Source organism: Thamnophis sirtalis, unplaced genomic scaffold (genome assembly GCF_051295495.1).
Source record: "Thamnophis sirtalis isolate CommonGarterSnake01/CBP01778 unplaced genomic scaffold, rThaSir2_p1.2 scaffold_15, whole genome shotgun sequence".
In the NCBI taxonomy this organism is placed as follows: Eukaryota; Metazoa; Chordata; class Lepidosauria; order Squamata; family Natricidae; genus Thamnophis; species Thamnophis sirtalis.
The window spans coordinates 42,177,158-42,202,963 of NW_028261395.1; the positions used below are offsets into that span (position 1 = coordinate 42,177,158).

Genomic DNA, 25,806 nt, shown 5'->3' on the forward strand with positions numbered 1-25,806 from the left:
GGAAACTAACCAAGGAGAGAAGCTGGAACTAAGGAGAAGCAGACTCCTGGTCCCGACAAAAAACCCTTTTATTAACTAACTGTGGATTCTGCTTATTCGCATCCAGCAAAGTCTTTCGAGGGAGGATTTATGGTCACAGACCTTATCTGGCTTGGAGAGCTGCCAGGCTGATATCTGCAGAACTTGGCAAGGAGTCTCAGAGAATCACGAACCAATGAAGCGAACTAATGGTCTCCTGCAAACTCCACTTCCCTTTTGCTCCTCTTTTATTCCCTCTGGGAGGGGCCATTCACCGTCCACCGGTCGCCTTACTCCCAAGTCAACCCTTGTTCTTTAGCTGCTCCCTTTGTCTGGCAACTCACATTGGGAACAGGCTCCAGCTGTTCTTCTGCCTCACTGATTTCTGACTCTGAAGGCAACTGATAACTGTCAGACGGCCCTGGCCCCCTCTCTGCCTCTGACACAGAGCCCTCATCAGAGCCTTCCCCAGACTCCAGGACTGGCCCATCTTCCTCCCCAACCTCCGCACTGTCCGAATCTGCTTCCAGCTCCCCTGGTCACTGGCGAGTTACAGCAGAAACTTCCTGATAATGGAGACAATTAACCAGTGGAACAGCTTTCCACCATCACTGGGAGGGGGGGGTGTTAAGAAGAGACTGGACAGCCGTTTGTCTGGAACGGAACAGGGTTTCCTGCTTGAGCAAGGGGTTGGACTAGAAGACCTCCAAGGTCCCTTCCAACTCTATTATTCGATGGATTTGAATGCGGAGAAAACTCCCATCTGATGGCCGATCCTTTGGCTGCATCTATGCAAAAGGAGGCAGCATGATAATAGCAGACCTAAGGAGGGGTCTTGAGGCAGGGTGAGGGTCTCTTTTGGTTTTTTTTAGAAGTCGGGGGAGGGGCAATCACTTCCCATCCCCCCCTCTCTTCCTGAGGCTGTTTTACAGGAGGGGGGGTGGGAGGCTGAGAGTTAAAGCTTTATTTTCCTATTTTCACCTTGATTCCGGGGGTGGGGGTGAGGGAGGAAGAGGGGCGGGCAAAATGGATTAAGGTTTTGCAAGATTTGGGAAGAATTTTGTGTGGAAAGAAGGAAGAAGTTTTCCAGGCAAGCAGGCGACACTGAATTAAGGAATGCAAAAGAAAAAACAGGGATTTTCCTCTTTGCAGCAACTCAGGTTGTGCGTTTGTGTGTGCACCCTTGGTGTTTCTTCCCAAAGGCGGTCCAAGCTCAGCCAGCCACATTTCCTTCCCGCTCCCACCTAGGAGAGTGGGGGGAGGCGCTGCCCCCCACCCCCAACATCGGATGTGACGGAGGGCAGAGAGGCCAACCCAGCGCAAACCGCAAACCGCCGGAACGTTTGGCCTCGAGGGGAAGGCTGCTTTCTGCACACAAAGACCCACACAAGCAGAGAGAGGGAAGCAGGGTGGTGTGAAACACACACACCCTCAGCAGAGAGGAAGGGGGGGGGGCAGCTGTGCAGAAGCCACAAGGAGTCCCGGGGACGCAGGAAGCGAAAAGGATGTGGGCAACAAACACACATTTGCGGCAACATTTGAAGGGGGGGGGGGGGGGCGGAAAAACCCACAACGGTCTCCCCCCCCCCCCGCTTCCTGGCAATTAGCAATGAACCAAGGCGGCTTGGTTAAGTCCCCCAAAAAACACACACACACAAACACACCCACTCCCAACGATTGCACCATCTGCCACAGAGAGAGAGAGCGAGGGAAGGACAGAGAGGAAGGGAGGGATAGAGAGAGGGAGAGACAGAGAGAGGGAGGGAGGGACAGACAAAGAGGGAGGGAGAGACAGAGAGAGGGGTGGTGGGAGAGGAGAGAGTGGAAGGGGGAGAGTGGGAGGGGGAGAGAGGGTGGAGACGGAGGGAGGGTGAGAGCGGAGGAGGGAGACAGATAGAGAGGGAGGAAGAGAGGGAGGGAGAGAGACAGAGAGAGGGGATGGAAGGAGGGGAGAGAGAATGGGAGGGAGATAGAGAGGGAGGGGAGAGAGGGAGGGAGAGGAGGAATGGAGGGAGGGACAGAGAATGAGGTAGAGAGAGGGAGGGAGAGAGTGAGTGAGACACAAAGAGGGAGAGGGAGGGAGGGAGGGAGAGAAAGGGGGATGGAGAGTGACAGAGAAGGAGGGAGAGACAGAGAGAGGGAGAGACAGAGGGGGGAGCGAGAGAGGGGGAGGGACAGAGAGAGGGGGAGCGAGAGAGGGGGAGGGAGAGAGAGGCAGGGAGGGGAATGGGAGGGATAGAGGAGAGGGAGAGAGGGAGGGAGAGGGAGAAAGGGACAGAGAGAGAGAGGGAGGGAGAGGAGGGGATGGAGAGAGAGACAGAGAGAGGGGGGAAGAGACGGAGAGAGGGAGGGACAGAGAGGAGGAGTGGGGGAGAGAGAGACTTGCAAAGTGATCCTGGGGGCTGGGAAGGGCAGTTTTTACTCCTTTTTGCCCCCCCCCAAGGAGCACTCTACAAGCCTCTCAAAGCTCTGCATGCCCCCCCCTTTTTTTTTCTTTCAAAAAACGTGGCGTGCAGAGGGCTTGGGAAGCCTACAGAGTGCAAAAACATTCTTTTTTAAAATTTACCTCTTCAAAATTATGGTGCGTCTTATAGTCTGAAAAATATGGTACTTCTGTTCTGCAAGTGTACAATTGGGGGTTGGGGGGAGAGAGAAACACTCTTCTTTTGACTGACACTCACCTCCAGAATGAATGGCAGGACAGGGATGAAGGTCTCCGTGCTCTCCGACAGCAGGGTCAGCACCCGGACACAGTGCATGCGCAGAGGGTAGAAACGAGCTGTGGGCACCAGCCTGCCAAAGGGGTTAATAAACAAAGAGGGTGTGAAAACCACGGGCAGCCCAAAAAACTGGACTAAGTATGCAATTTTAAAGGGGGGGGGGATATGACACAAGTATACAAATAAGTCCTCGACTTATGACTGCAACGGAGCCCAGAATTTCTGTGGCTAAGTGAGGAACGTTTGGGTTCTGGCATGAAAAACAGGCCATTTTTCACCCTTATAACCACTGTAGCCTCGTGGTCACGTAATCAAAATTCTCCCATTTGGCAACTGGCATGTACCTATGACGGTTGCGGTGCCCCGGGGGGGGGGGGAGTCCCATCCCCCTTTGGCGGCAAAGTCAATTAACAACAGCAGTGATCCACTTAACAACCGTGGCGGAAAAAGGTCATAAAATAGGGGCATGGGAAAGCTCAATTAACCACTGTCTCATTTGTGCTCAGTTGGGCCTGTACGAATACCCGTGTTTGCAATTTTCTATTTTTATTTCTTAAACTTCTACGCTGCCCATCTCAGTGAGACACTGGATTTTGGGAGACTTAAAATATGCACCGTATTTTTCAGAGTATAAGACGCACCAAGATTTTTGAAGAGGTGTTTTTTTTTTTAAAAAAAGGGTGGGGGTTTGGCACTTTGCAAGACTCCCAAACCCTCTGCACACTTCATTTATTGTGAAAAACAGGGCATGCAGAAAGATTGAGAGCAATAGCAATAGCAGTAGACTTATATACCGCTTCATAGGCCTTTCAGGCCTCTCTAAGCGGTTTACAGAGAGTCAGCATATTGCCCCCAACAATCTGGGTCCTCATTTTACCCACCTCGGAAGGATGGAAGGCTGAGTCAACCCTGAGCCGGTGAGATTTGAACCGCTGACCTGCTGATCTAGCAGTAGCCTGCAGTGCTGCATTTAACCACTGCGCCACCTTGGCTCTTGGCCTGCAAAGTGTTCCTAGGAGGGCTTGGGGGGGGGGGAGTTAAAAATGAGCAAAAAAAGGGGCATGCATAGACTTTGGGAGGCTTGTAGAGTGCTCCTGTTGGCTGAAGGGGCAAAAACGAGCAAAAAATGGCCCATTTTTCCCTCCCCAGCCCCCGGGAGCACTTTGCAGGCCTCCCAAACCCTCTGCACATCCATTTTTGCGAAGGGGGCAGGGTTTCGGTGGGCCAAAAAAGCTGTATTCAGTGTATAAGACGCACTCAGATTTTCACCCACTTTTTTGTGGGGGAAAGATGCGTGTTATACTCCAAAAAATATGATAAATAAAATGGTTTTTAAAGTACCGTATTTTTCAGAGTATAAGACGCACCTTTCCCCCCCCCCCAAAAAAAGGGTGAAAATCTGGGTCCGTCTTATACACTAAATACAGCATTTTTTGCCTCCTGAAACCCCGCCCCCTTTGCAAAAATGGTCGTGCATAGCCTTTAGGAGGCTTACAAATTGCTCCTGGGTGCTGGGAGGGCAGAAATGAGCAAAAAATGGGCTGTTTTTTGCTCAATTTTGTTCCCCCACCAGCCCCAGGAGCACTCTACAAGCCTCCTAAAGGCTATGGATGCTCTTTTTTTGTCAAAAAAATGGGCCCGTTTTCATGAAAAACGGGCCGTTTTTTGCCCCCCTATCCCCCCCAGGAGTACTCTACAAGCATCCTAAAGGCTATTCATGGCCTTTTTGTGAAAAACGAGCTCGTTTTTGCAAAAAAAACGGGCTGTTTTGGGGAGGTCTGCAGCGTGCAAAAACTCCTCCCCCCCCCAATTTACCTCTTCAAAATCTTGGTGCGTCTTATACTCTGAAAAATACGGTACTTGGAAAACAATTCAAATTAGAAAAAGCGAATAGAAAAGCTAAAAACTAAGATTGTGTTGGTAACTTTGCCTTCAGAAATTCAAGCCAACCCAGGCTTTCCTTCCTCCCCCAATTATAGGCTAAGGACTCTTCACCACCGCGCAGGCTGGCCCCCTCCCCTTCACCTCTGCCAAGACAAGAGGGATTCACAATAGTCAGCCCACCCACCCTTGTGCCCCCCCACCCACCCCCCGGCATGTTTTGGAAAAACTACAAAGGAAACCTAGTCTGCAAGCTTGACGCTGTTAGTTATCCTAGCTATTGTGTTGAACCACATTTAAAATTCTACCCCGGACGCAGCCTGGAGCAAGGAAGCTGGCCGCAGATGGCAGCTCCGTTTTCCCTTCTGTCAAAACCTCCCCAATTCCCTTGGTTCCCCCACATTTCAGGTTCTTCAGCTGCTCTGGTTCAGTTCACTAGGGACTAGCACCATCTTCTGGATAAAGGAAGAACAGGTTTTTTCCCCCCCCTGTTTTTTGTTCAAATGGAAATTAAACCAACTGGGGATTAACCTACGGAAGTTTGAATGAATTATTAAGAAAGAGGCAAGGAGAGGAGGATGGGAGAGAAAGAGAAGGAGAGAGGGTAGGAAGGGGAAGAGTAGGCGTAGGAGAAAGGGAAAGGAGGAAGGAAGGGGGAAGGAGAAGAGGAAGGAAGGAAGTAGAGAAGGGAGGGAGAAAAGAAAGGGAAAATAAGGTGGTGTTACAATGGGATGGTAAATAAAGCAACCCAAACTGTATATTATAACCTATTAAATGAAACAACAAATGTATAAGAATGACAAATGTAAAAGAATTAGGTGAATGTATACTTAAAATGGTAAGAGAATAAAAAAATTTAAAAATGTTATTAAAAAGAAAAGGGAAGTTTGAATGAATTTAAAATAAACCAGAAAGAAGGCAGAATTACAGTTCACGGTTTGGGGGGTTTTCCCCCCCTAAAGCATCAGTAGGGATAAATTAAGACTCCGTCACTCAACTAAAAAGTGAAGCTTCCCCTCGCACGTATGTGCTTAGTCGTTCCTGACTCTAGGGGGCAGTGCTCATCTCCGTTTCAAAGCCGAAAGAGCCAGCGCTGTCCGAAGACGTCTCCGTGGTCATGTGGCCGGCATGACTCAACTCCCGAAGTCGCACGGAACGCTGTTCCCTTCCCACCAAAAAGATGGTGCCTATTTTTCTACTTGCATTTTTTACCTGCTTTTGAACTGCTAGGTTGGCAGAAGCTGGGACAAGTCACGGGAGCTCCCTCCGTTACGCGGCGCTAGGGATTCGAACCAACAAACCGCCAACCTTTCTGATCGACAATCTCAGAGTCTTAGCCACTGCGCCACCACGTTCCCCCTTACACTATTAGCAATGCACAAATAACGCATACTCCTTCCAAGCTATTACAAACCACCGTTCTATTTGGACTGCTTCCATTTCTCAGTTAAACTTCATCAACCTGTCCTGTATTATTTTTCCTCGGTTCCTCAGTTTTGCAAATCTATCAAATTTGACTCAGCAAAATTGAGGTTGTTTTTTTTTAAATCGCGCAAACTAAAGTTTTGGCACACGCTTCCCTAAAATCTGTACATTAAAATTTTCGTCTAACATACACAGGGCTTTGCTTACAAGTAAATTATGCTTGCAAGTCCAGATGCCTCCTGAAAAAGCAACTTTGGGACCACCGCGACTGAGAATTTCTGCAGACCCCAAAGGGTTAAGGGTTGTGTAGCTACTTACTTAATGCAGCCAATGATGACTTGGGTCAAAGGGTAGATCAGAGGTTGCATGATGTCACTTGGATGCATCGTACTCAAAGCCCGGCACCACAAATATAAGCAATGGACATATTGCCAGTTGTAAACCGACTGATAGTTTTCCTATTATTAAAAAAAAGAGAGAAGCAGGAAGTAACGCTGATAAATTAATGAAGCACGCTGTAAGAACCAAAGCTGTTCAGAATTGTGAATAGATGCCTCTGTTTTCCCTTCGTGCTGCGGCTTTTTAGATTACAAAATTATTATTTTTTTTTTCCCTTTAAAGTGAGCTGCAAACCGCACACTAACTCTTTCTGGATGAAGAATACGATTAAAAATATTGAGTCGAAGATGAATTACCATCGACCCTAGAATACACGGACTGCAAAATGGTTATTTAAACACCGAGATTGTACAGCTTAGCAATAGCAGTAGCAGTTAGACTTATATACCGCTTCATAGGGCTTTCAGCCCTCTCTAAGCGGTTTACAGAGTCAGCATGTTGCCCCCAACAACAATCCGGGTCCTCATTTTACCCACCTCGGAAGGATGGAAGGCTGAGTCAACCCTGAGCCGGTGAGATTTGAACAGCCGAACTGCAGAACTGCAGTCAGCTGAAGTAGCCTGCAGTGCTGCATTTAACCACTGTGCCACCTCGGCTCATGCTTGGAGGGGTTGTGTGAATTCAGCCACACAACCAGCGTGACTGAAAAGGATGGAACTGCGGATTAAGAGGTTGTGTGAATTCAGCCGCACAACCAGAAGAATGGAAAGTTTGGTGTACATGACATGGAAACAAGGTTTTGTAAACCCACAAGTTGGATAAATCCAGCCAACACCACGCATCAGCAACTGGGGATCTTATTTTAAAATTTACAATCAAGTTAAAAAGGAGCAGAAATACATAACTGTGAATCTTAAGATACCTAAATTGTCCCTTTTCTCCCCCTCTACTAATTGATGGCATCATTTTTTTCCTGGTTGGATTTTTATTTCAGATCTTATAGGTGATCTATCTTAAGCAGCCTGCTAAAAAGCAGGGACATTACCCTGCCAACGAAAGTGTGTATAGTCACGGCGATGGTTTTCCCAGTTGCAATGGATGGCTGTGAAGGTTGGACCATAAGGAAGGCTGAGCGCCAAAGAATGGAGGCCTTTGAGCTCTGGTGCTGGAGAAGAAGACTCCTGCATTGAGTCCCTTGGACTGCCAGACGATCCAACCGGTCAGTCCTAGAGGAGATCAACCCTGACTGCCCTTTAGAAGGCCAGATCCTGAAGAGGAAATTCAAAGACTTTGGACAACTAATGAGAAGGAAGAAGGACTCCCTGGAGAAGAGCCTCATGCTGGGAACGATGGAGGGCAAGAGCAGAAGGTGGCTGGATGGAATCACCGAAGCAGTCGGCGTGAGCTTAAATGGACTCCGGAAGATGGTAGAGGACAGGAAGGCCTGGAGGAACGTTGTCCATGGGGTCGCGATGGGTCAGACACGACTTTGCAAGTAACAACAAGGTGAGGGAAACGCTCATAATCTGTGCCTAAAATTCACCACTGATGTAAGAAAATCTTAAAAGTCTATTTCGTTTTCACCTTCTACCCAGACTCAAATACCAAATTAAAACCCGTCCAAATTAAAAACCCGACCAAGTCCTAGTAAGTCCCGTTACTAGCACTTCATCTAACTGTGGTGAGTCCACTACTCTGCAAGGCTCCTAAAGGCTATGCATGCACTTTTTTTTTTTTGACAAAAATGTTATATGCACAAAATTGGAAAAAAACAGAGATTTTTCCCCCCACCGAAGAAGAGAAAATTTTGATCTGTGCAGAAATGGACAGACTGACACTAGAAATCCAAAATAGAGACGAGGCAGAATATTACGAAATTTGGAACAAAATGTGTCAATGGTTGGAAATGAGGAAAAGGAGTCGGAGCAGAACATTTTGAGGATGGTAAAATTGGAGCTGGATAAATACATACTGTATTTTTCGGAGTATAAGACGCGAAAGTTCGGAGTTTTTTGCGAAAATGGGCCTTTTTGGATTTTTTTTTTTTAAAAGGGGGAATGAATAGCCTTTAGGAGGCTTGTAGAGTGCTCGTGCGGGGTGCCCCCCCCCCAAATGAGCAAAAAACCTTTTTTGCTAAAATGGGCCCAATCTTGCTGCGGTTATCCCATGCAGCATTAAATACGTCACTCCGTTACTTTTTTCTTTTCTTTTATTATCCCTAATGGGAATAGTTCTGGTGTTGGTCTAACATCTCTTTATCTGGCCCCAAATTTATCCGGATTTTTGTACATGGCCACCACATATGATAAAGAACCCACCTTCTTCTTGATGGTCATAGCCCCACGCAGGTGGATGGCCAGCTGACGGATGTATATGAAGGCCTGTTGGTAGGACACAGAGGGATCCAGGGCATACATCTCGACTAGAGTCCGTTGCATGAAGTTGATGAGAGGGAGGGCGTTAGGGGAGGTGAATCTTGAATTCTTGACGTAGGAAATGTACATTTGCTAATGGGAACAAGAAGGGAAGCAGAGAATTAGGGTGACCCATACGATGGTTTGTTTTGAGTTGGCCGCTACAGAAACTGAATTCATACATGGTCTTATCCAAGTAGAAACTGGCTGAACGAAACCACAGATCGATAGACCTATAGAATAGAATAGATTAGAATAGGAATAGAATAGGGAATAAGAATAGGGATGGAATGAAATAGAATAGGGAATATAGAATAGAATAGGAATAGGAATAGAATAGGGAATATAGAATAGAATAGGAATAGAATAGGAAATAGGAATAGGGATGGAACTGAATGGAATAGAATAGGGAAAATAGAATAGAATAGAATAGAATAGGGAATAGAAATGGAATGGAATAGAATAGAGAATATAGAATAGAATAGGAATAAGAACAGAATAGAATAGAGAATATAGAATAGAATAGAATAGAATAGGAATAGAATAGGGAATAGGAATAGGGATGGAATGGAATGGAATAGGGAATAAAGAATAGAATAGGAATAAGAACAGAATAGAATAGAGAATATAGAATATAGAATAGAATAGGAATAGAATAGGGAATAAGAATAGGGATGGGATGAAATAGAATAGGGAATATAGAATAGAATAGGAATAGGAATAGAATAGGGAATATAGAATAGAATAGGAATAGAATAGGGAATAGGAATAGGGATGGAACTGAATGGAATAGAATAGGGAAAATAGAATAGAATAGAATAGAATAGGGAATAGAAATGGAATGGAATAGAATAGAGAATATAGAATAGAATAGGAATAAGAACAGAATAGAATAGAGAATATAGAATAGAATAGAATAGAATAGGAATAGAATAGGGAATAGGAATAGGGATGGAATGGAATAGGGAATAAAGAATAGAATAGGAATAAGAACAGAATAGAATAGAGAATATAGAATAGAATAGGAATAGAATAGGGAATAGGAATAGGGATGGAATGAAATAGAATAGGGAATAAAGAATAGAATAGGAATAAGAACAGAATAGAATAGAGAATATAGAATAGAATAGGAATAGAATAGGGAATAGGAATAGGAATAGGGATGGAATGAAATAGAATAGGGAATATAGAATAGAATAGGGAATAGGAATAGGAATGGAATTGAATGGAATAGAATAGGGAATATAGAATAGAATAGGAATAGAATAGGGAATATAGAATAGGAATAGAAATAGGATAGTTGGAAGGGACCTTGGAGGTCTTCTAGTCCAACCCCCTACCTAGGAAACTCTCCACCACTTCAGACAAATGGCTATCCAACATCTTCTTAAAAACTCCCAGTGTTGGAGCATTCACAACTTCTGGAGGCAAGTTGTTCCACTGATTAATTGTTCTGACTGTCAGGAAATTTCTCCTCAGTTCTACATTGCTTCTCTCCTTGATTAGTTTCCACCCATTGCTTCTTGTCCTGCCCTCAGGTGCCTTGGAGAATAGTTTGACTCCCTCTTCTTTGTGGCAGCCCCTGAGATATTGGAAGACTGCTATCATGTCTCCCCTAGTCCTTCTTTTCATTCCACTAGACCTACCCAGTTCCTGCAACCGTTCTTCCTATGTTTTAGCCTCCAGGCCCCTAATCATCTTTGTGGCTCTTCTCTGCACTCTTTCTAGAGTCTCCACATCTTTTTTTATATCGAGGCGACCAAAACTGGATGCCGGATTCCAAGTGTGGCTTTACCAAGGCCTTATAAAGTGGTATCAACACTTCACGTGATCTTGCTAAGTTGAGCTTGAACTTCAACTTACAACTATTTATTTAGCGACTGCATAGGAAAAAAGTATCTTATGATTGTTTTTGACACTTATGATCATTGCTGAAAGCCCATCCACGGACAGGTGATCAACATTCCAACACCTGGCAACCGATTCATATTTAGGATGGTTGCACTGTCCGGGGTTTTATGATCACCGTCTGTCGAAGCAAAATCATTGGGGAAGCCAGATCCACTTAACAGCCATCTTATTCGCTTAACAACTGTAGTGATTCACTTAATAATGGCAGCAAGAAAAGTCGTAAAACGAGGCAAAATTCACTTAACCGATGTCTCACTTATGGCAACATTTCACTGGCGGAAAACCAGCCACCACCTGATGTTCTGCTTAATGACGGCCCATGATTCCTTAACAACCACAACCTCAACTATCAATTGTACATTGAAGATCGCATTTCATTTTGTTGCACAAGGTGCAATGACAACAACGCAATGTATTTTTCGGGCTGTAAGACGCACCGTGATTTTGAAGAGGTTCGTTTCTACCCTCTGCGTATGCACTGTGTCCGGGCGCTGGCCCTGCTGTCGGAGAGCACGGAGACCTTCATCCCTGTCCTGCCATTCATTCTGGAGGTGAGTGTCAGTCAAAAGAAGAGTGTGTTCCCCGCCCCCCCCCCCCAAATTGTACACTTGCAGAACAGAAGTGCCATATTTTTCGGATTATAAGACGCACCATGATTTTGAAGAGGTAAATTTAAAAAAAAAGTTTTTGCACTCTGCATGCCTCCCAAACCCTCTGCATCCCTCATTTTTTGCAAAAAAAAATTTTTAAAGGGTATGCAGAACTTTGCGGGGCTTGTAGAATGCTTCTGGGGGCTGGGCAAAAACAGTCTATTTCTTTGCTCATTTTTGCCCTCCCACCCCCAGGAGCACTCTGGAAACCTCCTAAAGGCTATGCATGGCCATTTTTGCAAAGCAGGGCAGAGTTTCAGTAAGTCAAAAATATTCAGTGTATAAGACACACCCAAATTTTCACCCTCTCTTGGGGGGGGGGAAGGTGCGTCTTATACTCCGAAAAATGCAGTAAACTAACTAACTTAGCAACATAAATTTCGAGCTGAAGATTTTATAGTTTTACGTTGAGGGCTACCAGTTATTTCAAGGAAGACAAATTTATGTTGTGACATAAACCATGCCATTTTTTGATTTTGCTGTAGCTGCGAACGAAAGTCAACAACTGAGCTTCAAAGTACACAACAGCAAAACTGGAGCGCTGACAAACATCAAAAGAAGCATAATGCCTCTTTTTTAAAACCCGAGAGAACTTGGGAAAACGCCTTAATAGCAGCTATTCCTTTCGTCCATCAAATCCAAGAGTAATAATTGAAGCCACTACGGTGCGAAGTTTTGCCCCAAAGCCCAGAGTTTTTAATTTTGTAAGGGTGGAAATACTGATCCAGCCTAAAAAATGAATTTATAGTCCATGGGTTTTCAGGCGCCATCTGTCAGAAATGGTGTAGGATCTCCTGCTTGGGGGAAGGGGGTTGGACTAGATGACCTACAAGGTCCCTTCCAACTCTGTTAATCTTACCTTAAGAACGGAGGGCAAATAAGCTTCCTGTTTATACCGGCAAAATTTGTTGAGTATCAAAAAAGCTAAAACTCTCACAACCTCATCGCCGGTGCTCCAGAGACGAATAATTTGCTTAAGGAAGGAAGAAGAAAAAAATAAGTTATTTTCAATTTTGGTTTTGCTTTTAAAATGAGATGCCCCTAGGGTTAAAAACTGAATTTCCCCCCCAAGTGCCAATCAAGGCAATGCCACTCAATTTCAACCCCTTTTATGGCCTAAAATAGCATTTCTCATTGGCAACTATGTAAAACGTGTGGAGTTCAACTTCCAAGAATTTCCCAGCGGGTATGCTGGGAAATAAAGTATATACATAGCAATAGCAATAGCAGTTAGACTTATATACTGCTTCATAGGGCTTTCAGCCCTCTCTAAGCGGTTTACAGAGTCAGCATATTGCCCCCAACAACAATCTGGGTCCTCATTTTACCCACCTCGGAAGGATGGAAGGCTGAGTCAACCCTGAGCCGGTGAGATTTGAACAGCCGAACTGCTGAACTGCAGTCAGCTGAAGTAGCCTGCAGTGCTGCATTTAACCACTGCGCCACCTCATCTTAAAGCATGCTGGCTGGGGAATTATGGGAGTTAAAGTCCATAACTCAAAAGTTGCCAAGATTGAAAACTTAAAAAAGAATGGGATCTTTCACTGTACAGTTTGCTTTAGTGAACAACTGGATAATGTCAACATTATCATTTAGAGCTGAGCTTGTCGATCAGCAAGGTCGGCAGTTCGGTGGTTCGAACCCCTAGCGCCGTGTAAAGGAGGGAACTCCCGTGACTTGCCCCAGCTTCTGCCAACCTAGCAGTTCGAAAGCTAAAAAAATGCAAGTAGAAAAATAGATTTAGATTTAGATTTTAATAAGACTTATAGGCCGCCCTTCTCCCTGAGGGGACTCAGGGCGGCTTACAATCACAAAGGGAAGGGTGTACAATAACAAACCAACAATAAAAGACCAATAATAAAATAGTAAAGCACAACATACATTCAACAATCAACATTCGGGCGGGTAAATTGAAAACCTATCCCCAGGCCTGCTGGGAGAGCCAGATCTTGAGGGCTGTGCGGAAGGTTTGGATGGTGGTGAGGGTACGAATCTCAACGGGGAGATCGTTCCACAGGGTCGGAGCTACAACAGAAAAGGCTCTCCTCCGTGTAGTCGCCAGTCGGCATTGACTGGCGGATGGAATCCGGAGGAGGCCCAGCCTGTGTGATCTAATCGGTCGGAGGGAGGTAATCGGCAGAAGGCGGTCTCTCAAGTATCCAGACCCACTACCATGGAGTGCTTTAAAGGTGGTCATCAATACCCTGAAGCGCACCCGGAGACCCACAGGTAGCCAGTGCAGCTCGCGGAGGATGGGTGTAATGTGGGCGAACCGTGGTGCGCCCACTATCACTCGCGCGGCCGCATTCTGGACTAACTGCAGTCGCCGGGTGCTCCTCAGGGGCAACCCCATGTAGAGCCCATTGCAGTATTCCAGCCTAGAGATCACAAGGGCTCGAGTGACTGTTGTGAGAGCCTCCCGGTCCAGGTAGGGCCGTAACTGGCGGACCAGGCGAACCTGGGCAAATGCCCCCCTGGTCACAGCCGACAACTGGTGGTCGAGAGTCAGCTGAGGATCCAGGAGGACTCCTAAGTTACGGACCCTATCTGAGGGGTATAGAATTTGACCCCCCAGCCTGAGTGTTGGAATGTCGGCCAAATTATTGGGAGGAAAACACAACAGCTACTCGGTCTTGTCCGGGTTGAGTACCAGTTTGTTAGCGCTCATCCAGCTCTTAACGGCCTCAAGACCCTGGCTCATCACGTCCACCAATAGGAACCACCTTTGGTGGGAAGGGAGCAGCGTTCCATGCGCCTTCGGCATTGAATCATGCCGGCCACATGACCACGGAGACGTCTTCAGACAGCGCTGGTTTTTCGCTTTGAAACAGAGATATGCACCCCGCCCCCTAGAGTCAGGAACAACTAGCACATGTGTGTGCGAGGAGAACCTTTACCTTTACAGAGTGTTAAGCACTTCTTAAGATACAGTTAATTTTATTCATCTAATTAATTTTAAATCATCTAATTGCAAATCCTTTTATTTCCTTGGTATTTTGTTCTTCAGTCACTCTTTCTCTTCTTTTTTTATTTTGCGAAGCTATGTCTTGTTAAATTTATCAAACCAGCCATTTCTTATTTTTCTAAAATAAAGGGGGAAAAGATAACCAGGTTAAGGTACTGGTTTAGAAACTGTTTTAGAAACTAGGACAGTGTTTCTCAACCTTGGCAACTTGAAGATGTCCGGACTTCAACTCCCAGAATTCCCCAGCCAGCATTCGCTGGCTGGGGAATTCTGGGAGTTGAAGTCCGGACATCTTCAAGTTGCCAAGGTTGAGAAACACTGAACTAGGAGATTGGGAATTCTAGTTCCACCATAGGCATGAAAGCCAATTGGGTGACTTTGGGCCAATCCCCACCCCTCTCTCAGCACAACCCACCTGTGTGGTCATTGTGGGGAAAACAAGAAGGCAGTGTGTTGAATATGTTTATTACCTATAGTTATCTCTCTATATAAAAATGGCTGTGTGTATTTGTTTGTGTGTGTGTATTCCAGCATAACTCTGAAAAGCTTCAAGCAATTTCAACCAAACTTGGTGCACAGATGACTTACTCTCTGGAGCAACATGCTGTGGGGGTAAACACCTCTCGGGGGTGGGTGTTCTGTTAAGATACAGCCTGTTGTGCCTTCAAACGGCTTCTACTGTTCTGCCGTAAAATGGCTTCTACTCTACAGAGCAGTGGAGTTGCCATGGTAACGGCTTCCATAGTACTCCACCAGGGGGCTCCCTCTGCTAAGGGGGGAACATCCAACATTTGAAATTACGTTTGGTCTGGACATTCCCCCCCCCCAAATAAATAAATACCTGGGCAATGGCTAGCTGATAATAATAATAACAACAACAACGGAGGAATAAAAATCTAATTAATTCATTTTTTTTAAAAACCAAGCCAAAAAAAAAAAAAAAGGTTGTCCTGGAAACTATTATCCAGGACCGAAGCCAGGCTACCCAATTTGAACAGGGGGATTCCAACTTTAAAGTTTTATTCCTGCACTTTCTGGCCAACAAGAGCGATGGAACTTACCTTAAGGAGCATGCGCGACTGTTTGGGGAAGCTTAAATAATAAGGAACTATGGCGCTGATGTGGTGAAGAACAGCGATCGTGACTGAAGTTCGTGTTAAACATGACAGGAGCTGTGGGGTGGGGGGAAAAAAAGACAAAATTTCCATCAATAGCAGTAGCAATAGCAGTTAGACTTATATACCGCTTCATAGGGCTTTCAGCCCTCTCTAAGCGGTTTGCAGAGTCAGCATATCGCCCCCAACAACAATCCGGGTCCTCATTTCACCCACCTCAGAAGGATGGAAGGCTGAGTCAACCTTGAGCCTGGTGGGATTTGAACAGCCGAACTGCAGAACTGCAGTCAGCTGAAGTAGCCTGCAGTGCTGCATTTAACCACTGCGCCACCTCGGCTCAATACGGCTGGCATGGCTAGTCTGGTGAAGAGAAGGACCAGAGGAGGCAGGATAGCATCTTCCAATATTTGGGGGGCTGCCATAGAGAGGAGGGGGCCAAGCTATTCTCCAAAGCACCCAAAGGCCAGACAAGGAATAATAACGGATGGAAACTGGCCAAGGAGAGATTCGACCTGGAAATAAGGAGGAACTTTCTGACAGTGAGAACAATCAACCCATGGAACAGAAGCTTCATCCCTGGAGGCTTTCAAGAAGAGACTGGACCTGCCATCTATCAGAAATGGGGTAGGGTCTCCTGCTTGGGTGGGGGGTTGGACTAGATGACCTACAAGGTCCCTTCCAATTCTGATCATCTGTAAAATTGCAATGTCTAAGCAATCCACCTCTGGAACAGAAGTTGCCTTCGGAAGTTGTGGGAGCTTCATCCCTGGAAACTTTGAAGAAGAGACTGCACTGCCAGCTGTCAGAAATGGTTAACAGGTTCTCCTGCTTTGAGCGGGGGGTTGGACTAGATGACCTACAAGGTCCCTTCCAACTCTTGTTAATTGTAAATCTGTAGATTTCTAATCTCCTACACTCTCTTCTGCCCACACTCCCCGTTCAACAAAGGTGCTTTTTATTTCTTTTTTGAAGAGGCAACTGCGCTTCCTTTGTTTTTTTTCCTTGAAGACATTTCGCTCCTCATCCCGGGAGCTTCTTCTGTTCTGCCTGAACGCTGGCGAACGGAGGAATTCGGTCAGAACGGAAGGCGCTTCTGGGATGGGAAGCGAAACCTCTTCCAAGCAAATAAAGGGGGGGGGAAAATGCATACATGCTATTTCCATAGAAAGGAAGACAAAACAGGAATGGTTAGATTGAATACTTTTTTTTTAAGAGAGGAAAATATGTTCTTATTTAGATGTCACTTCTGGAATTTGTGCGCGTGAAGGAAAAAATAATAATAACATTTTGGTTTTGTTGATGAGAAAGATTTGGTGTTAATAGAAATGGCTAGTTTATATTTATGTGTAAAAGCAAAAAGGTTGAGGTTGGGATGTGTTTATCTTGTACTGTGCTGGGAAAAGTTGGAAATCAATGCCCTCTTTTCTTTCTTTTTCTCTTCCCCCTTTTCCCATTCCCTTCCTTTAATTTCCTATTTTCGGTTCATGTTTTGTATTTTATACAATTTTAAAAAAAATGAAATTAAAAGCAAAGAAAAAAAAGGAAGTCCAGGAAGTCTTGTATAAAAAAAAAATTCCAAAAACTAGGAAGAGATGCTCAATATATTTTTAAAAAAAAGACCAAATTTGAACCTCGCTTGCTAGGTGACTTAAACTCACCTGAATGGTGCAGCCAAGGTGCATTTTGATGTCCAGTCGTAACTTGCTCCACAAGAGACTGGAGGAAGGCAGGACTAACCTACAGCAATTAAGGAAGACATGGTTTAGGAGAAAATACAGTATGTCATTCAAAGGCTGTCATTCCTCTGATGGGAGCTGATGGAATTTCAACTGGGCTAGCTGCTGTTCAACCAGGAAAGTTTCTTGCCTGTGACGCATTTAAAATTCAAGGTAGAAAATAAATACCATATTTTTCGGAGTATATGACACACTTCCCCCCCCCCCAAAGAGACTGAAAATTTGGGTGTGTCTTATACTCCAAATCGGCTGTGACCAGGGGGGCATTTGCCCAGGTTCGCCTGGTGCACCAGTTGCGTCCCTACCTGAACCGGGAGGCCCTCACAACAGTCACTCGCGCCCTTGTGACCTCTAGACTGGACTACTGCAATGTGCTCTACATGGGGCTGCCCTTGAAGAGCATTCGGAGACTTCAGCTTGTCCAGAATGCAGCCGCGCGAGCGATCATGGGTGCACCTCGGTTCACCCACGTAACACCTATCCTCCGCAAGCTGCACTGGCTGCCTATTGGTCTCCGGATATGCTTCAAGGCGCTAGTCGTCACTTATAAAGCCCTTCATGGTATTGGACCTGGGTACTTGAGAGAACACCTGCTGCCAATTACCTCCACTAGACCGATTAGATCCCACAGATTAGGCCTCCTCCGAATTCCATCCGCCGGCCAGTGCCGACTGGCGACTACCCGGAGGAGGGCCTTCTCTGTGGCTGCTCCGACCCTCTGGAACGAACTCCCCGTGGAGATTCGAACCCTCACCACCCTCCAGGCCTTCCGCAAAGCCCTTAAAACCTGGCTGTTCCGACAGGCCTGGGGCTAAAGAGCTGTTGCCCCCGTCTCGAATTGGTATGACTGTTGTGTTTTAATTATGCATTGTTTTTTGTGTCGTTTTAAATTTTTTGTTTGTATCCCCCTTCCCTGGTTGAGTTGTGAGCTGCCCTGAGTCCCCTTCGGGGGAAAAGGGCGGCATATAAATAAAATTAACATTCATTTATTCAAATGTAGCTCCACCCACCCATGGCCCACACCCTTTGGTCCCTTCCTCCCAGCAATTTGCCTCCTTGCAGCAAAGAGCAAACAGCCTGTTTCAGTTTCAGCACAGCCTGATTAGGACAAGCAGCTGATTGTCGGTTGGATCGGCCTCCCGGCCATGAGCTGTTTCAGGCTGCAGGGATTGCCATAGCCCCATTTTCGGCCTCCACATCCCATTTTTGGCCTCTGCACACCCCGTTTTCCGCTTCCGTGTGCCGCATTTTCCTCCCATTCTGATCCCTTTTAATAGTTTTTAAAAAAAAAATCTGCTCAGGATGGATAAAATTGGACACCAGGAACCAAAGGAATAGTCTTTTGCAGACTATTCCTAGACTGGAAGAATAGAGAGCAAATAAATGTGAATAAGCAAAATAAATAAATAAACTTACTTTGATTTATTTTTTGCAGGTTTCACCTGGAGCAATTTTTGCACAAGAACGAAAAGGTCCCGGACACAGAAGGAGACAAGAGTGTTGAAGACTAAGCAGGAGATGAAAAAAAAATAAACATTTCATCAATGAATTTAGCAATCGTGAGGGAGGACTGGTTCTGACTGAGAGCACAAAGCAAAGCTCCTGGTCCTGACAAAATCCCCTTTTATTAATTGACTGTGGATTCTGCTCCTTCACATCCAGCAAAGTCTTTCAAGGGAGGATTTACAGTCACAGACCTTATCTGGCTTGGAGAGCTGCCAGGCCGATATCTGCAGAACTTGGCAAGGAATCTCAGAGAGTCACCAACCAATGAAGCGAACTAATGGTCTCCTGCAAACTCCACTCCCCTTTCGCTCCTCTTTTATTCCCTCTGGGAGGGGCCATTCACCGTCCACCTGTGGCCTTACTACCAAGTCGACTCCTGTTCTTTAGCTGTTCCCTTCGTTTGGCAACTCACACTGGGAACAGGCTCCAGCTGTTCTTCTGCCTCACTGATGTCTGACCCCAAAGGCAGCTGATAACTGTCAGACGGCCCTGGCCCCCTCTCTGCCTCTGACACAGAGCTCTCATCAGAGCCTTCCCCAGACTCCAGGACTGGCCCATCTTCCTCCCCAACCTCCTCACTGCCTGAATCTGCTGCCAGCTCTAATGGCCGCCGGCGGGCCATAACAAGACTCTTACATACAGCTGAATGTCTCCATGTCAGCAACTTTTAAGAGGTGGCTGGGGAATTCTGCGGGTTGAAGTCCACCCGTCTTAAAGTTGCAGAAATACTGATATACAGGTGGTCCTTGACTTACAAACCATTCATTTCGTGACCATTTGAAGTTACACTGAAAAAGTGACTTAAGATTGTTTTTCACGCTTAGGACCTTGTTATGAGTTTCGGACAGGGAGGAGGTTGGGGACCTGGGCCAGTCCTGGAGTCTGGGGAAGGCTCGGACGAGGGCTCTGTGTCGGAGGCAGAGAGGGGGGCAGAGCCGCATGTCAGTTATCAGCTGCCTTCAGAGTCAGACATCAGTGAGGCAGAAGAACAGCTGGAGCCTGTTCCCAGTGTGCGCATGCACAGGGGAAGGGAACAGTTAAGGAACAAGGGCCGACTCTGGAGTAAAGGCACAGGTGGATGGTGAATGGCCCCTCCCATAAGGAATATAGAGGAACAAAAGGGGAGTGGAGTTTGCAGGAGGGAATTCGTTCAATTCATTCAGGTGAAGATCTGTCCCTGACTTCTTGCCAAGGAATTGCTGCTACAGCATGGCGTTTAGAAAATATCGGCTGGCAGCTCTCCAAGCCTGATAAAGGTCTGTAGTTGTGAACTCTCAAGAAAGACTGTCGGCTGGGACTTGGCTGGAGAGGAATTCCCTTTAACCCAAATAAAAGAGGTTTTATCAGGACGAGGAGTCGGCTTCATGATCTTGGGATGCCTCGGTCAGAAGAGGACCATTGCAACTTTTCTACGTTCACATGATCAAAATACGGATGCTTTGACCACTGACCCACATTCATGACGGCGGCAATTTTTCCTGGAACTATGTCGTCTACTAACTTAACTGCAGCGATCCCCTTCACAATTATGGCAAGAAAGGTCATAAAGTGACCTTTGCTGTCTCGCTTAGTGACGTTAATTTTGGGCTCTATCGTGGTCATACGCCGAGGACTACCGATGTACGTAACTTAAAATAATGGAGTTTTTCGTATATCCGGAATTCGATTTGCTTGCTTTGGGTTTAAGGTGTGTTTTTTTTGTAAACACAATTGCTCTGCTTTGCAAGTGATGGCATGACATTTAGTGCCACCTAAGGGGTCTTAATTTAAATAAATCAATGTGCCCACGCTCACAATTTAATCATTATTTGCACCCTAGGACTATCATTAAGTGTTGTACCTTATGATTCTTGACGAATGTATCTTGTCTTTTTATGTCCACTGAGAGCTTATGCACCAAAGACAAATTCCTTATGTGTCCAATCACACTTGACCAATAAAAGATTCTATTCTGTTCTATTTTCTATCCTTCTATTCTATTCTATCCTTATTCTATTCTAGCCTTCTTCTATTCTATTATATCCTATCCTATCCTGCATTCTATTCTATTCTATTCTATTCAAAGTATCAATGAAGATGGGATGTGTTTCTTTAATCTTTCATTTTTTGCAAAGCTAGCTCAGTTCTGGAAGATTTACCTGTGCTGTCCGTGACTTTGAACTTGCCAGAATCCGGCCCTGCCGATTCTCCTTTGGCAGTTACCACGCAGGCTTTAAAGGCTTGGGTGATTTCATGGAAGATCCTAGGAGTGAGTTTCTTCTGTGTGGCATAAAAAAAAAATTAATAGAATTAATTCTAAAATTTTAAAAAATGGAATAGAATAGAACAGAACATTATAGAATAGAATATGGAATAGAATGGAATGGAAAATAGAATAGAATAGAATGATAGGAATAGAATAGGAGAATACAAGAATAGAATAGAATAGAATAGAATACGATAGGAAAAGGATAGGAGAATACAAGAAAAGAATAGAATAGAATAGAACAGAACAGAAGGATAGGAATAGGAATAAAATAGGAGAATACAAGAATAGAATAGAACAGAACAGAATAGAATAGAAGGATAGGAAGAGGGTAGGAAAATATAAGAATAGAACAGAATAGAATAGTAGGGTAGGAATAGGAATAGAAAAGGAGAATACAAGAATAGAATAAAATAGAATACAACAGGAATAGGATAGGAATAGAATAGGAGAATACAAGAATAGAATAGAATAGGATAGAATAGAATAGAACAGAATAGAAGGCTAGGAATAGGAGAATTCAAGAATAGAATAGAATAGGATAGGATAGAATAGAACAGAATAGAAGGCTAGGAATAGGGTAGGAGAATACAAGAATAGAACAGAATAGGATAGGAATAGGATAGGAATAGGATAGGAATAGGATAGGAATAGGATAGGAATAGGATAGGAATAGGATAGGAATAGGATAGGAATAGGATAGGAATAGGATAGGAATAGGATAGGAGAATACAAGAATAGAATAGAACAGAACAGAACAGAACAGAATACAATACAATAGTAATAGAAGAAAATACAATATAGAAAATAGAATATAGGCTAGACAGAACAGGGCAGGTTGACCAATAAAGAATCTATTCCTATTCCATTCCATTCCAAATACTAAGGTTAGAAAGTATCTTTGTTTTGGGCAAGACTTTCCATATTTAATCAGCCTTATTTTGCAGCGCCTAAAGAAATGTTGTTGTTTTTTTTTAAAATGTGCCTCTTACCTCTGCAGCTTCCTTCCAGTGTTCCACCATTTTCAATGACACCGTGATGAAGTCCATTTTTTTCCGCTTCGCTGTTTTTCCTTCTTCCTCCTCTTCTTCCTCCTCTTCCTCATCAGTTGCTTCCTATCAAAGATTTTTTTTTTTTTAAAAAGGAATTAGCCGGAAATGAGTGACGTCCAGGGACACACACAGTCCATGCAGTTTTTTGGGGGGAATAAAAAGACATTGGTTTTTCTGATCTTTTTTTAAATTTAATTTAATTTTTTAAAAAAACAGTTTATTTGTACTTGTTCATTTAACATACCTAAGTGCTTTGTGAACAGTGTCTTGTCTAGGTCAATTTGCTTAGCTGGTAATGTTTTCCCAGCTCCTAATTCAGTGTTTCTCAACCTTGGCAACTTGAAGATGTCCGGACTTCAACTCCCAGAATTCCCCAGCCAGCGAATGCTGGCTGGGGAATTCTGGGAGTTGAAGTCCGGACATCTTCAAGTTGCCAAGGTTGAGAAACACTGTCCTAATTTCTACCTCTATTATCCAATCATTTATATAATAAGTCCCAGGTTAGAAAATACTCTGTCTTTAATGAGTCTATTCCCTTCCACATTTTAATATCTTTATATGTTAAATCTTTTCCCAGATTTATTACATTTGGATGTGTAAATGCTTCCGCTGTTGAGAGCCACGCTGGTATTTTCATATAAATTTTTGCCTTCACCTATTTTTTTTATGCAACATTATAGGAAAGGGGACCACCAACCTTTTGGACCTCAAGGGCCACTAAATTCATAATTTTAAATCCTGCGGACCACTATTATAACCTGCCTAATGACCGGCTGGGTGGGCGTGGCCAGGTGGTCATGTGACTGGGTGGGTGTGGCCAACTCAATGTCACTCACGTCAAGGGGCACCTCACCGGTCTCTACTTGCCCCTCCCCTCCTAGCCCCTCCTCGCCTGCCCGCCCGGGCTCCTTAGGGCCCCCACAGGAAGCAGTTGCTGGAGCTAAGCAGCCCCCAGGAGAAAGAGTTGGCAAAAGAGCTCAGTTCAAATTGGATCTGACCGAGGAGGAGGCTCAGCAGAAGCACCTCACTGAGGACTGGGAGCATAGGCTTTCCAAGCAGAGGGAAGACCTGCGGGAGTGCAAGGCCAGGTGTCGGCGCCTGGAGGCTCAGCGGGCTGAGATGGTCAGCCAGTTCCAGGCCATGATGCAGCCCCACTGGAACGAGGCCCTCCGGCTCTTCGCCACCAGCGGCTCTTCCCTCCAGCCTTCGCCCAAAGCCCCCCACCAGGAGGCTGAAGGAGACCCCAAGTTTAATTTCTGACCCCCTCTGACCCACACAAAAAGACCCCAAAGGGGGAGACTCTCTGCAGCAACACAAGCATTCATTGCACGCATCCATCCCAGGGGCCGCAGTTTGAGGACCCCCTGATTTAGTGCAATATATAAAAATGCAGATAATTTTTCTGTGGACCACCCAAATTTTGTCACAGACCACCATTTGGTGACCGCTGTTATAGAAGATCTGAGTATTAATTAAGCTGTATTCTAACTAGCATCAGAGAGCAAGCAACATCAGTAAGATGATTCCCTGAAGTTCAGCTAAATTGAAAATAAATTAATTACCTCCAATTTTTCAGGCAACACGTGATGATCGTCCTCTTCATCAGAACTGTCAGATTCGTCAAAATTAAGCAGTTTCTTGTCATTTTCTTCCAGGAACTTGTAAAATTCTGGATCTCGGTCCTTTAGACGAGAGAGCTGGTCTTTATGCCCTGAAGCATTACCTTTCTTTATTTTCCTATACGACACGGAAGAGTTTAAGGAATTTAGGTTTATATATCCAGCCAGGAAGTTTTTTTTTTTTAAAAAGCTATCCATCCATCTATTTATCTATCCATCTATCTGCCTGTCTATCTATCTATATAGCTTGCTTGCTCTGTCTGTCTGTCTGTCTGTCTGTCTATCTATCTATCTATCTATCTATCTATCTATCTATCTATCTATCTATCAATCAATCAATCTATCATCTATCTATCTATTTATCTATCTACCAACCAACCATCTATTATCCCTCCTCCATACCAAAATAGCATTGGGAAAATTTCAAGGAAGAGTAAACGTATTTGTCCTTCCGTCCTTTCTATCTGCCTGTCTATCTATCTATATAGCTCGCTTGCTCTATCTATCTATCCATCCATCGATCCGTCCGTCCATCTGTCTATCTGCCTATCTATCTATCTACCAACCATCTATTATCCCTCCCTCCATACCAAAATAGCATTGGGAAAATTTCAAGGAAGAATAAACATATTTGTCCTTCCATCCATAATATCTAGTTACCTATATCCATCATCTATTTATATATTCATCCTTCCCTCTCACCCCATCCCTCCATCATCTATTTATCTATTTATCCATCCATCCCTCCATCCATAATTATCTATCTACCTATATCCATTATCTATCCATCTTCGCTCCCTCTATCCCATCTATCCCTCCTTCATCCCTCTTTTTCCTCACTCCTTCATCCCTCCTTCAATAATCAGCTACCTATATCCATCATCTATCCATCCATCCATCAGTCCTTCCTTCATCCATCTATCCATCCTTCATCCCTCTCATCCATCCATCCATCCATCAATGCATCCATCTATCCATCCTTCATCCATCCTTTTTTCCTCTCACCCCTTCATCCCTCCATCCATCCTTCATCCCTCCATCTATAATTATCTAGCTACCTATATCCATCATCTATCTATCCATCCCTCCAACTAACCAACCAACCAACCATCATCATGAAAACTCACCTTTCCCCTGGTACCAAATCATATCCTGGTTTCCTTTTGCTATCAAGTTCTGAAGGCAACTTTCTTTTCTCCTCTCCCCCAGAATTTGGAGTATCTTCTATCAAATCATCTTCCAAATCAGAATCAAACCCGGATGTTAAAAACTCATCCACGCTCAAGTTGGCCAGGTTTTTCCTTCTGAAACGGCAAGAGAGACAAAATTTAAAAATAAACAAACAAACAATGCATTTCTTGTTTATTAATGGCCTTGTTTAGAAAGGCCATTGCGTTAAGGGATTGTAAATGTTTTACCCTCTGGCAAATATGCTGGACCCTCGTTTCCAAGTTGTTAATTTCACACCAGTGAAACTATTTGCGCATGAGAAAATCTTAGCCCTATGCAAACACCAATACACAATGAAAATTTAAGCCTCTCTTTTTGACAGTGTTGGTTTAATTGTATGCTACCTAAAGTCAGATCCATGAGATGGGCAGCTATAGAGATTTGATAAACGCAGGAAAATAAATTGAAGGCAAAACGCCACCCACAGACATCCTGGATTATTTTAAAATTTATATGTGATCATCTATGATTTATAAATTGCTAGCCGATAACCCGGCATTGCCCAGCTATTTATTTATAGGGGGGAAAATCTCCGGACCTAACGGAATTTCTAATGTTGGATTTTCCCCCTTAACAGAGAGAGCCCCCTTGTGAAGCCGTTTCCATGGCAACACCACTGCGCTGTACATTAGAAGCCATTTTACGGCAGTACGGTAGAAACCATTTTAAGGCACAACAGGCTGTATTGTAACAGAACCCAAGGGGTTTTAGGGGTGTCTTACCCCCAACAGTATTTGTTTCCAGAGGTTAAGTCATCTGTGTACCAAGTTTGGTTGAAATTGCTCGAGGCGTTCCAGAATTATGCTGGAACATACACACACACACACACACACACAGCCATTTATATATATGGCTGTGTGTGTGTGTATGTTCCAGCATAACTCTGGAATAGATAGATAGATAGATAGATAGATAGATAGATAGATAGATAGATAGATAGATAGAAATAAATAAATAAATAAGATGGATGGATGGATGGA

At 44.6% G+C, this 25,806-nt stretch overlaps 1 protein-coding gene across 1 annotated transcript in view; it reads right to left on the minus strand.

Annotated features, from left to right (window-relative positions):
- NOC2L (NOC2 like nucleolar associated transcriptional repressor) overlaps positions 1-25,806 on the minus strand; it is an 81,003-nt gene that overhangs the window by 50,995 nt on the left and 4,202 nt on the right. The window contains exons 2-12 of the mRNA XM_087701788.1: positions 24,724-24,900; positions 23,540-23,714; positions 21,918-22,040; positions 20,819-20,939; positions 18,591-18,681; positions 17,097-17,175; positions 15,385-15,495; positions 12,218-12,331; positions 8,702-8,890; positions 6,363-6,502; positions 2,700-2,811 (exon numbers count right to left, since the gene is read on the minus strand). Coding sequence (XP_087557914.1) covers positions 2,700-2,811; positions 6,363-6,502; positions 8,702-8,890; positions 12,218-12,331; positions 15,385-15,495; positions 17,097-17,175; positions 18,591-18,681; positions 20,819-20,939; positions 21,918-22,040; positions 23,540-23,714; positions 24,724-24,900 — 1,432 coding nt within the window. The remainder of the gene's footprint in view (positions 1-2,699; positions 2,812-6,362; positions 6,503-8,701; positions 8,891-12,217; positions 12,332-15,384; positions 15,496-17,096; positions 17,176-18,590; positions 18,682-20,818; positions 20,940-21,917; positions 22,041-23,539; positions 23,715-24,723; positions 24,901-25,806) is intronic.